Genomic DNA, 13,984 nt, shown 5'->3' on the forward strand with positions numbered 1-13,984 from the left:
GGTGAAAATTTTAAATATTTCACTTTAAATATATTAGCATCTTATTCTATCATGCTGCCATTTGCTAAACAAACATATGTAGACATCTTTTTTACAGTTAATTTTTTATAACTCAGTTCCAAACAAAGAAAAAAGCCAATGACTTTGGAGCTTACTAATAGAATCAGTCATCAGTTGAACTAATGTTTTAATTAGCAGTTGTATAAAGCAAAGGCATATTATTAAATGTCTCCATGAAAAAATACCATTGTTGTGTTTTACATGACTTAATGTGCAACAGGTGACTATTCATTGTTATTAGGTTGAATTGCCTGCCATCAAAAATTTTTTCCAAGCTTTTAACCAAAGATTTCTGCCCAAGAATAATGTTTTCAAACTTTTCCAACACAGAAATATTCACTTAGTCAGTGCTGTAAAACTGAAATCAAAGTGATCATATTGTCAACTGCTATATTGAAAAATATAGAAAAATTGAAACATTTTAACTAAGTAGGAAGATAGATGGATTATAGCATTAATACAGAAAAAAATACCTGCACTGACAGCTGACGACATGAAAAAAACCTCAAAGCAAAACAATTATAAACTTCCCAGTAAGGAATCCCACTGAACTCCTGAGAAAAAAACTTCAACATAATGATGCATTTTAGAAGACAGATCTGTAGGTATTGGGAGTACACAGATGGACAGAAGAGATGTAACACACAAGATCTGAACACTCACCATCTGAATTGGTTTTTTGTGAAGATCTCGTTCAGTCACCAATTTTTCTTGGTCAGTGACATAAAGGCCTTTTTGTGCCAGGGCTTGTATAACAGCATCATGACCTAGAAGTGGTTTTGCAGCATCACTCTTGAGAATAAGGCTCCCAGCACGACAGTAGAGCTCTGCAGACAGCAGCAAGTTAACAACAGGTGGTTTAATGTGCTCCTGGTCATACTGGTCTGTGTAAAATGGTTCTCGGAGTTCTTCTGGAACGTTTTCTACAAAACACAAAGAGAACACAAGTCAGTATCAGAAAGAACAATTAAAGTACTAGGAGATCTTTTAAAATTACATGTGAACTCAAAATTATGTTAAAGAAAGCTTAACCAAGGGGAGGCCAAAGTCTATACCAGCAATTATGTTATAAAATACTGGAAAAAATTCATACAAAGGTAATATTTGAACTATAAATAGAAACTTGAAAGAAATTCAAACTGTCTCACACTGCAAAGGCCACAACAGAAGACCAATCTGTGGTTTACAGCATCATTACATTAAAATGTCTTGGCTTCTCCAAATACATGCCCAAACATTCTCATTTCCTTTGGCATAACTTTATATAGGTCAGACTTATAAAGGCAGAATAACATCCATTTAAACATAAACCCTGGACTCTATTACAACAACAAAATGGAACTGAAACATTATGTTCCAGCATAGAAAAATTCAAGACAAAAAGTAAGTTTCTAGTTCCATATATGCAGGAGAATTTTGATTACTTTACTGTTTATTACAAAGGTTGTCATAGAATGATGACAATCCAGCAGTTAAGCATAAATATATGGGTTTTTAACTGAAATTAGAAGAATGAAGAAAAAACATTATCACTTTCTTTCTGAGAAAATAGTGTGTTCTTATTGGCCTTGTTGTGTTACTGACTTCCCTTAAAATTATTTTCCTCCTTTTTCAGTGAGTTGGCTTAGCACCCCAGAAAGCTATGCAAGATTTTGTCAAATCTATGCTGAGATTTTTACTCCAAAATTAGCATTCCAAGACAATCCAATGGTTTTTTTCAAATACTGTACATAACACAATACGGCAGATTATATTTATAATTGACTACCACAAAAGTAATAATTATAAATAAACATGGTACTAGATCAAATTAAATTAAATCATGAGTCAAGTGGAAAATAACTTTCAGATTTTCAGGCATACTGCAAGATGTTTCATTTTCCTTCTGGAAGAATTTCATTGTCTATTGTTGTAAAATTAGTTAAGCCAACAACATTTATGGGATAAAGAGCATGTGATTCTTTTCCTGAGTCCAAATGCAAAAAGCCTATTTAATTGCTAGAAGAAAAAATAAGTAGGAAAGCAGTGATGCAACTCTAAGTTGCTATTCCCTTTGCCTTTAGCTGGATAAGTGACCAAACAGACAAGGTTTGAATCAGTCTGGAGTAAACAGCCCAGTAAGGGTGGAGCAGAAGAGAGAAAAAACAGAACATGCCATCACAAGATAATGACAGATTATCTTCCTCCTCATGCATATTCTCTTGCAGTTCATGTGCTTCCATCATGGGCTTTGGAAAGTGCCAGCTGCCTTCTAGCTGTGAGGGAAGATATGCTTTATAGAGTGCAGAATGTGAAAGAAATATTAACACATGCTTTAAATGCCAGAAGGATGGTAGGAAAGGGTAAGATATTGCTACTTCTTTTGCAAATTCAGAGTATCAAGGGAAAGAGAGATATAGTTTGTAATTTGCTTAAACCATGAGCTTAAATTTGGCAAGAAAACTGACAGCTCTGCTTTAGAATACAGATCAAAATATACCACCAGCACAAACACTCTGCCCTTTAAAACACAACTCTAATGCCTAACAGCCCTACTTTTTTACAAGATGACAATAAAACTGCTAACAAAAATATCCACCAGTGTCATGAGATATTTCCATCTTCCCCTTCCACTTCCCAGCTTCACCTACTGACTACTAAGACCCTGACTCATCCCATCCAACAAAAAGCATTTCTAATTGAGGATCTCAGTGCTGCTAGATACTGGCTTCTCCATGTACCGCTTTCATCTATCTCAATTCTACCTGACCTTTCTTTTGCCTGTTTGTCCACACACTGTCTATTTAAATATTAAGCCTGTTATTTCTGAAGTCCCTAAAGATCCATCTCCAGTACCAGGAGCTCAGTTCTCATCAGGACTTTATCCTTTACAGTTCCAAATGCCAACTCTTAAAGCATCTTCATGCTATTCTTTCAAGCTAGAGAGAATTAGAAAACGTTTTTGTAAATATCTCAATGCACAGACAGCAGATTTTGCTTTTGAAAAAACAGAAAAAAAATGCACAAAAAAACCCCAAACCAACCAACCAAATAAAAACCCAAACCAAAATCCACACATCCCTGTTTTGAAGCAGATGAGAATTTCAATGGGGATGGGGGAAGCAGGGAGGAACAGAAAGTAATTAGTAATTTCTTAGAAGACTTTAAAAAGCCTTATTCCTATATGAAAAAAAAAACCCTCTTGAGGCAGGAGTATCTAGCTACACTCAAACAGAAGTCACATACTGTGGTTCAGATTCACTGAAGACAATGACAGATTTCAAGTCTGAAAATTTGAGCCAGAAGAGAAATCTCAAGCCAGCAAATAACAAACCCAATGCCTGTTAATTCTCATCTTCTGTATCACTGAAGCACATCCTAAAGTGACAAGAAGTAATAAATGCATTTATCATGAAAGAATGACATCCACTCCTGGGATTTAGTAATTAAAAACTCAATACAGTAAAAAAAAAATCAACACGATGACTAGCAAATAGAATTATTTATAAAGCTTAGTTCCACTTCTGAAAATATAGAAAAAGACAAAATAACATGTATGCCACTTCTTTTACTTCATTGGTGTATACAAAAATAAACCTGGAAAAGAAACTTATTGGTCTTCATAAAAATAAAACCAGAAAAATAAATTTATTACAAAAATAGCATATGAAAACAAAGGGCTAGGAAGACAAGCTGTGGCTATAGGCATATTCTGAAAGTATAAAAACCATAAAAGCATACAAACAAGGAATCTCTGGTGCAACAAGATCAGAATTCTTTACAAAATTCCTGTCAGAGTTCCTCCTGCATAGGCAGAAACACAGTACCTTTTCCCACTTCATAACATATACTAAACTGTTTGATATCAAAGTAGCTCTTGATAGAAGAGTCAAGCTGTGTTCTCACATTAGAGTTTAAAAGAAAAAAAAAACCCATAGCAGATAGAGTTTTCTGTGTCTGTTACCTATCTCAGAGTAAAAGTCCTTCCAGAATTGGCATGTGCTGCCTCTGGAGTCCTGCAGGAATTTCAAGGCTCCATCCAGTTTTCAGCAGATTACCAGAACAATCAGCAGGGTGAAAAGCCTTTATTTACAATTCTGAGATGGTTAAACAGGCTCTGCTAGGCAGAGAACAATCTTAACACTAATCCTCAATAAGTGCATTTTACCAGTCCTTCCTTTACCCAGCAGACAAAGAATCTTTCAAGACTAAACTCTGAGGTAAATGACCCCTTTATAAAGAAATATCTTGCTGCACACACTGCCATAAAATGCCATCTGACCTTGAAATCCGTGGTAATTGTGTCAGAGGAACAGGTAAGTGTGGCTGGGGACAGGGAGTGCAGCCAGCTGAGCACATGAAATGCAAGGGAGACCCCAATACTGGGGGCAGTGCTGGGGAGAAGGTGACGGGAGGATCCACCTGCACTCTTCCAGGACAACAGGTTTTGGAAACACAGACGTGGAAAAAAGGCAGTGGTCATGGACTGATGCCCAAGGAAAAAGTTTTTCAAGAGAGACCACCAGAGCATAGGCACAGGTTACCTGGGGACCCAACTGCCATCCACAGGGACTTCCAAAACTATTGACGAGGCACTGAGAAATCTTTTCTGACTTTGAGGCTGGTCCTTCCTGGAAGAGGAAGCTGAACTAGACGACCACTATATTTTTCTAGAATTGTGAGCAGGACCACAGCTTTGGAAATCCTTATGACATTTTGAAATTTGTAAATATTGTACTATGAAGAGAATAAATGAAGCTAATGGGCAAGTTCAAGACACAGAGAAAAGAACAAAAAAGAAACAATACCACATTAACCCAAAACTGTAACTCAAATCTAACTATCAGGCTACCTTAAGAAACAACACATCTTGAGGTAATTTTTCATAAATAATCAAGGAATCAAAAGTCCTGCAGATGCTCTTTTTAGAGAAGAAAAACAAAAGAAAAATTTAAGAGCTTATTTAGAGCTTTGCAGCAAACACAGAATTACTATTGCTCCATATTCTGGTTTAACCTCAACCCCAACCAAGTTGCCCAGTTGCTTGCTCCTTATTCCATCCTTTCTGCTGGGATGGGAGGATAGGAAGGAGAGTTGGAAAAAAGTAGACTTGCAGATAAAAACAGTTGCTTATTTGAAATAAAGTAAAATATTATAACAATAATAACAATGGAAGGTAAAGAGAGAGAGAGCCCATCCTCCAGAAGTGATCAGCCCCTCCTGATGAACCCCCCCTGTTCACCCTGAGCACAGCAGCCATGGTTTGCAGTGGTTCTGTGGCCAGCTCAGCTCAGTTGTCCTGGTCACACTCCCTCACTGTTCCTCCTGCACCTCCTGGCTGGAACAAGGCACTGAGAAGTCCTTGGATTAGAGAAAGCACCACTGAGCAACAACTGAAACACCAGTGTGTTATCAACAGTGCACTCACACTGAATCCAAACACAGCGCTGCACCAGCTACCAGGAAGAAAACTCACTCTATTCCAGACAAAACCAGAACACTCCCCACTGTGAGATAGAAATGCAACTTAATTTTCCATTTAAACAGACCATTTTAAAGGAAAGGAATAGTCTAAAATTAATTTACACATAGCACTACAGAATCTATCTTTAAAAGCTGCCTTATAGAAAACCTCTCCACTTAAACAGGTATGAATTACACCTTGGAAGACAGTAGGAAAGTGAAAAGTTTGTTTTCTTTAAAAACAAATTGCTTTTTTTGGTAAAGTTTCCATGCTTCCACACAGATGAATACAGTCCTTTACACAACTATTAATTTTTCAAGTTTGTATCAGTGAACAATTTCAGATTTATGAATGTTTGCCTTAAGAAAGTCCAAAAGCTTAGAAGTCTTTGTCAACAAGGTCACCATGTTGTTTGTTTTGGTTTTTTTTAATTCCTGAGGACAATATAAACAAGTTAAAATATTTTGCCATGGGCTTTCTAATTAAATGATGCCATCCCTTTTGGGAGCCACAAGGCTACATTAAGCCTCAGTCAAAAAACTTCCTCATTACAGATTACTGACATCAATGCACAAAGACATTAAGAAAAAAATATTCGTAGAAGACTGAGGTATAAAACATAATCATTTAATGAAAATTCTAGTACCTTTAACCACTTCCTGGTGCAAACCAGTAGATGAATGCATGCCAAATCATAATGGACTTGACAGTTTTCTGCAGGTCAGCAAAGGCATGCTTTTGCCATGAAGCAATTATGTCAAGTTACCTCAGACTCCCACTTGCCAACAAGGATTCTGGTGCCACATTTACAACCTGGGCAGAAGACAGCAGAGCTGCACAGAAGTCAAGAGTCCAAGAATTGAAAACAGGTCAGAGAAGATGGAATTATTTAATTTCTGTTGACTTTTTTTTAGTGGACTCAATGGAAGAGGGAAACATTTCAATTTACTATTTTATTTTGGTAACACTATCAAGAAACAAGACTTCCAATCAGGAAGTGAAAAACAAAATGAGACAGTAGAGATTACAAAATAATTTTTTTGGTATGTTGAATCAATCTACCACTTCCATTGTTGCTGGCTAGCAGGCTGCAGGTGTAATTCTGTCTAGTGACAAGTATGTAAAAGGCCAGTACTCAATTTACGGCACACTCAACTCCAGGATAACCATTCTTAACTTTGTCCACCATGCTCACATGAACTCAAGAGATTCTTGAATTTACCATCACAGAAGTACTATGTACAAACAGATTCTACCCTCCTGCTTCTAGATGCCACAAAAATAAACCATTATCCACTGTTTCAACAGCTGTTCAGCACTTCAAAAGGATTCCTCATTCAAAAACAGGAAACAAACAAACAACAACAACAAAAAAAACCCAAACCAAAACAAAAAAAACCCAAAGAAAACACTAAAAAAAACCTCACACTCAAACACACCAAACAAGCAAACTCCAAAGCATTTAAGGAAAAAACGTGCACAGGCTCTACTTTCATAGCCTAAGCAGACTTCAGTTGTTCTTTGAACAGTGAAAATCACATAATAAATGCTCTATTAATTGTCACACTAAGTGTCTATCCCATCCAACATTCTGCCTTCAGTAGCACAAGAAGCGCTCCTCACAAAACCTACAGAATGTGTCTGGTACTGGCATTTCTCATTATAATGGGAAGATTAGCATCTAATTTACTAAAACCTGCGTATTGATTCAGGTTTTAATAAACAAAACAATAGTTAAGAATTAACCCTGCCAATAAGGAGATCAATTTTCATTAACATTAATGCCTTCAGAACTTATATTTTAGGAGAGGCAAATTATGAGAAACAAAGATAATAGTATAATTATAATCCTATCTCACCCAGCTAGCACCTTGATGACTGTTATAGACAAGTTATTTTTAGTATCCTATGGAGTATGGAAAAAGTTGTTTCAGAAAATCAGAGATAAACATGTTTTTAACTTATTACTAGATTTTATTAAGCCAAAGAAAACTTTTTGCCAGCCATAAGTAGATAGATGTGAATGGACACATCTCTGGTGTCTGGACACATCTTCTTTGGTATCTGGTCTACAGGTTCTCTTAGTATAAGACTGCTTTTAACTGAATGAAAAATAACATGCAGGAAACAGCTAGAACTACACAAATCTTACATCTGGCAAATAGATTTCAAACACTGTATCTCAGTTCTGTAGCAGAAATGTTTATTATTACCATCAGATGCAGTAATATTTTGTTCAATTGCACAAAATAAAAAGTAAGGGGGAGGAAGAAGAACTCACTCTACTTTTCTTGTGAAGTCTTGAGAGTTTTTCACTTCTATCCACATCTTCCAGAATGATCCGTTTGGCAGAGCAAGTATTACAAGTTACTAATTTCAGGAGTGGAATTGTATCCAGTTGTGCTAGTTGCAGAATGGAAATTACATAACATCTTATTGAAAAACAGACACATTCCTGATCAATAACATACAAATAGTCCTCAAGTTTGAACAAGAGTCACTTCTAAACATGGAGTCACTAAAGCAACCAAACAGATTACCCCAAATCATAGGGTGAGGGGGAAACTATATCTGTATACTCCATCTATACTGTATCTATATCTACTATAGCTGCAGTAGTAACTGCAATGGTGGTCAAAAATATAAAGGAAAACCAGGTACAGGGAGAAGAAATATATTTCATCTCATCACCTGAAATCAGTGAGCATTTGGCTACAGAAGATCTCTGTCAGCACCTAGAATTGTAAAGGCAAACAGGCTCAAAGGCACAGATGGAGTCATTGAAAGAACAGATTCTATACCCCAAAGGAGGTCCATTGTCTACTGCCAATCCTGTAACTGTCCCCTTACTGATCCCCTTCCTTCAGATTTGCACCCGCACAGTCTACAACTTCAGATGACTCTGCCAAACCTAACAGAGCCAGAAGCTCATATAATTTTATGTATTTACTTCAAAGAAAGTGATCTACAGTCAAACTACATTACAAATGTGTTCTGCAGAAAGGAGTGATACAACCACCTTCCAAGTAAAACATCTCAGTAGATGATTTGTCTAATCCACTGATTTTAGTACGACTGACTGAAGCATCAATTTGTCAGCAACTATTTTGGAGAGAAGATGGAATCTATAAAAAAAAAAATTCACTTGAATTTCAAACATTTATTTTTGTATTCCAAACCCTTCTACAAGGTTTTGCTACTGCCAGACTGAATACAAGTGAAGAAATTAGGTCTGCTAGAAAAAGATTAAAATGTGTTCTGGCCTGCAACACCCAACACAACAGATGAGAGTATTTAGCTGCAACTTGTTTCTGTCAGATACACAATGTTCATTTCCTCCCTTCATGGTTCTACTGGCAACACGGACAAAGAGCAGTAAGTAGCCACATACGAATTCTGAAAACATTAATCATCAGGAGAAAGCTATTTTTAAGTTTCTGGGGTAATATTTAGTTGCAGATGATGCAATTTGTAATCTATTGCCTCAAACACCTATAAAGGATACATTTAATGTTAAAAGTATATGCACTATTTTATTTTGACTTCACAAAACACAAAGATGTTTAGGACAATTGCTCAGACTTACGCAGCTTTTATTTAGTTTTTAGTTTATTCCTGTAAAAAAAAAAATAAACCAAAAACCCTCACGCTAACCATTTAAAATGTATTACTGTAGCAGAATTGTATGTTGTATGGATAGTAAAGTAGCTACAGAATTAACTTGACTTAAAACTGTTGCCATAATTTTCTGAAAATCATACATAGAGATACTCTTAGTTTTGTAACTAAAAATTGGATGAAAAGCTGTTGAAAAACCATTTCCCAAGAGTACTTAGACGTCCCCTACCAAATGGGAAGAACATGTACTTCCAGGATCAAGAACTCACATCTTCCCACTAGACAAGGTTGTAGAAAGTGATTCCAAGATACAAAAGGATTGAAAGCACTTTGGAGGACAAAATTATAATTCAAGATAATTTTGACAAGTGGAAGGAGTGGTTTGAAAATAGGATGCAGTTATGTAAGTAGAGCTGCAAAGCAGGAACCTACAACAGTGCAATTACAAGATGGGAACAACTGAGTAGGCAGCAGTTCTGCAGAGAAAGATACAGAGCTACAGTGAATCACAGATTGCATGAGTCAACAATTCTAGGCTGATGCAGAAACGGCAAACATCATATTTTAGTGAATAAATCAGAGTATTATAGGTTGGAAATATGAAGTAAGTTTTGAAATTTACCTTGTACTGGTAGTGGTTTAGCTGGACCAATAGATCTAGATTTAAGTACAGAGCTCATGTAAACCAGTCACAGGAAAAAATTACATGAAAAAACCAATCAAACAAAAAAGCACCCAAACCAACCCCTAATAAATACAGAGCAAAAAAGTCTGGCCTACAAAAAAGAAAAAAGTCTGTTTTGTCTAAATAATGTAACAGACATTGATTTTATTATATGAAAGGTGTTAAAAAAAACTTAGGGTGCACACCATTCTCAAAAGCACCACGAAGACAGTAAGTAATGGCTTAACAAATGTAGCAAAAGACATTTAGATTTTGTTAAAGCATCTAAAAATAAGGTCCAAACTGACTGGAAGACATACTAGAAAGTCTATAATTAGAGATTTTCAAAAAACAGGCTAAACAAACATCTGTCAGGAATGATGTATATTTAGCTCAGCCTGTCTTTAGGAGCACGGATGGATAACAAATTTTCCAGGTACTTTTTCTACTACTATAGCAGACTGGGAAGGCAAAAACTTCACATTCCAAAATAGTGAAACCCACTTCTGAAACAAAAAGAGTGCAGATTACCAGAACATCAAGACATTTTTCAACTTATTCCTATGAAGTTAGACCCATTATACTTTTAAGTTGAAGGCTATGGTGTCTGTACTGTTCTTCCATTTTTTGAGGAAGAAATTCTTCTATACTGAAATGGTTAACTGCCAGCATTGGTAGAAAAGGCTGAAATTAGGTATTTGTACATTTAATTTCAAAGGTCAAACACTCCCCCTTTTATACTTCACACTTATGAATTTTCCCCCTTTCAGTTACTGCAAGTTGTGCCACTTAAACAATTTGGCTATTACAAAACATTTAATCTGACATGTCCTAACACTGATATATTGTCTTGCAGCAAAACACCAAGGCACAAAATCCTACACACCCTCAACACTTAAATACAAATTCCTTCTTCAATTAGTATTTCTTAAACAAACAATTCTTCATCCGAGATGCCTTCAACATGACTGTTAATACATTCTTACCCTCCTATGACACCTCACTAATAGGACAACTTCTTTTGACCTGCCTGTGTTGTGGGCCAAACTCTACACTCGCAGTTTTACCAAGGACAGCAGCAATAGACAATTTGTCTCTCAGTTTTTGGACCCAGGTATCAATGAAACACCAAAAGTCCTTCCTAATTAATGAACAGTACCTATTTCGAAGTCTTTTTGCAAGAGCAAATTCACAACATGTAGTCAAGTTGTATCCACAACTCTGATCGTATTGAAATACAGTTTTAAACCGTGAAAGCCATGTCCTGAAAGATGTACTCCTTTGATACATAAAGATTTTGATTTCTTTAATGGATACATGATTGTAACAACCAATGCTTTTCATTAATGAAAGCTAACTGCATTACTTTGTTTCACAGGCGGTAGGGGAAAACTCTTCACCTTCCCCTGCAGGCTTAGGGAACTTCAATAGTTCAAGCACAAAGAAAGAAAAAAAAAAGTGGCACTCATAAACACACTAATCACCCTTTGTATTTCCTCTGTACAAATGTACATAGCAATAGTTAGAAGACACGACTTATGCTGTGATCCATTCCCAAGAACTAAAATAATTTAACAAACCCAAACTTCCTTCCTTCTTGGAAAAGGTGAAGGTCAGTTCTTCTGTTTCACTCCAAGTATAAAGGAAGCATTTGTACTGCAGACATCTAAGTCGTGTATGCTGCCTTTCCCTACTTCAGCCAAACTGCTCTTTGAAGTTCCTAGTGGCATTAACCTAGTGGAAGGACTGGGATCAGAAACACTACAAATGTGTGTGGCTACCTCTCTTCCTACTGTTACATTACTGCAGTGTTTAGAGAGCAGATGGAGCAATTATTCCCTCTAATCATGTTTCACCCAAGCATCTCAGAACAACCCCAGTCATGAAGAGAAAGAGTAAAGGAATTTGTTTTGGCTCACACTTTCTATAAAAAGTAGCAGAAAAGTACCCTGCAAGTGGCTTTACACATCCAATAGAAACTCAGCCAATATAAACCAAGACATTTCAACCATAGGTTGAGAGCCTGTCAAACTCCAGTAGAAAAAGTTTTCAGGTTAGAAGGCTGGGTTATATAATTGCACAAGCATTGTACACTCAGAATCCCATGAGCAGACCCTATAGAACCAAGCTGCCTAAAAGTAGAATGATTTCTGAAAATGCTGAATTAAGTACTTCCAAGAATTTTCTCTACTACATTACCTCTCATACTTGCATAGCTAATAAAGCCATATATCAAAATATTACTTGTCCAGACTTCACAAAGAAAAGCAAGTAGAGTTTATCAACAAATTTTTATATGGAAACAATATTTTGATCTTTTCTTTCTTTTTAAAGTGATGCACTCACTGAAATTTCAGTAGATTCAAGCACTTCAGAAATGCCTTTTTGGAAGCATCACATCAAATCTTATGAGTTCCCAGAAGCATGTTCCATAAAGACGTTCTAAATAAATACAGGCTAATGCTGGCTAAATACATAACAGTACCCTGGCCCTAAATGTAAAAGGCGCAACATTCCATAAGGAGCAACCTTTTCCTGTTATTTTACAAAAAAAGGGGCAAAAGTAACGATTGTTGATATCTACTTCACCTTTCAAAAAAGTCCATTATTTTTAATCCACAGAAAATCAAATTATTACGATACTATAGCTATAGCAAAGCCAAAAATCACAAACAAGAAGCAAACAAGCCTACCTCCCCTCAAAAAAATGAAAGAAAATAAAACCAAACAAAAACCCAAAACAAACAACCAAAACCCAAACAAAACCCCCCCAGCTTGGTAAATTTTCATAATGCTTCCCCCAGAAGACCTCTGCAAGTCTGGTATTCCTCAAGGCCCAGTAATATTTCAGGCACAGAATAATAGGTCTGGTATTCCTCAAGGTCCAAGGTTTTCAACGACAGAGCACTGATGCCTTTTGGAGGCATTACAAATCGATTCCATTTACACTTACAGACAAGGAGAGCCTTCTGTATTGTGCAGGCCAAAACCTGGCATTAAATGCTCTTTCTCCTAAAACCCTTCTTATTGCTTAGCCACTCAAATGGCTACAGGCTACTGTCACACATGTCAGGAACAAGAGCACGCACCCATTCCCATTGCTAGCTGCCAATTCTGCTCCTAAGCAATATAAAGAAAAATTTGAAGATGACAGACAAACGTGCATTGCCGGCGTTTTTTCTCACTGTAGAAGTGTGACCCGAGTAATAAACAAAACACCATTTACAGAGATCGAGTCACTCAAATAAAATAATGCGAGCGACAATACACAAAATTTAGTTGCTGATGGAAACAGAGGGGTTCCTCCAAAAAGACTGAGTGCAATAAAGGAAAAAGAAAAACAAACAAACAAAAAAAACCCCAAAAGGGGTAAGAGATCTTAAGGATAAGGGAAAAGGCCAAAAGCGTTTCCCACACATCTCCCCCCCCTTCTTAGCTCCTTAGGGAATGGCTCGCACGTCCTCAGAAGAGAAGCAACCAAGCAGGAACCAGCATCAAAGAAAGGGAAGAAGGAGACGCCACCTACCTGTCCCAAAGGCTTTGGCCACCAGCCAGGCCAGATTACAGGCGATTTTCGCTCGGGAGAAATCATAATGGTCAAAGGGTTTGATGGCAGGAACAATGAAAGTCTTCCTCATCTCCTTGGCGTCTGCGGCATCCCCCATCTTCTCACAGGACCCCCGGCAATTGGGAACTTACATGGTTGTTTCCCCGTCCTCCTCCCACGGCCGGGAGAGCCGGCTGTAAATACGCCGACAGCAGCTGAGAGCAGCGCCGGACCCAGCTGTCCGTAAAGGGCTAACACCGCCTCCCGCCTTTCTCTGCACAGGAATGTAGCCGAGTCCGAGTGTCCGCTTCTTCCTCCTCCTCCTCCTCGCTCTTTGTCTCAATTCACTCCCGCCGCCGTCCCTCCGCCTCCGAAAAAATGCCCCCGGCGGCCCCGGCCCCGCGCTCCCTGGGGAGACCCTGCGGCCAGGGCTGCGGGCCCCAGGCGGCCGCCAGTGCCCCGGCCCGGGGCGGGAGCCGCCGGCAGGGCCCCCGCAGCCGCCGCAGGCCGGGACGCGGCCCTTCCCGGCGCCGGGATGTCAAAACGCCGGGCTCCGGCCCCAAAACGCCGCACGGCCCCGCACCGCCCCGGCGGCGGTCTCTGCGGGCCGGGAGCAGAGCCGGCTCCTCGCCGCTGCCCGGCGGCCCCCGCG

General features: G+C 38.2%; 1 protein-coding gene across 4 annotated transcripts in view; it reads right to left on the reverse strand.

Annotated features, from left to right (window-relative positions):
- The window catches only part of CAMSAP2 (calmodulin regulated spectrin associated protein family member 2), an 83,126-nt gene extending 69,347 nt beyond the window's left edge, over positions 1-13,779 (reverse strand). For 2 of the 4 annotated variants that reach the window (XM_033067262.2, XM_033067260.2), the window contains exons 1-2: positions 13,312-13,779; positions 724-983 (exon numbers count right to left, since the gene is read on the reverse strand). In XM_033067262.2, the coding sequence (XP_032923153.1) occupies positions 724-983; positions 13,312-13,450 (399 nt within the window). In that variant the 5' untranslated portion in view covers positions 13,451-13,779. The remainder of the gene's footprint in view (positions 1-723; positions 984-13,311) is intronic. The other 2 variants (XM_033067263.2, XM_033067261.2) reach the window with 1 other exon arrangement.
- Between the last annotated feature and the right edge of the window lie 205 nt (positions 13,780-13,984).

Source organism: Catharus ustulatus, chromosome 9 (assembly GCF_009819885.2).
Source record: "Catharus ustulatus isolate bCatUst1 chromosome 9, bCatUst1.pri.v2, whole genome shotgun sequence".
Taxonomy (NCBI): Eukaryota; Metazoa; Chordata; class Aves; order Passeriformes; family Turdidae; genus Catharus; species Catharus ustulatus.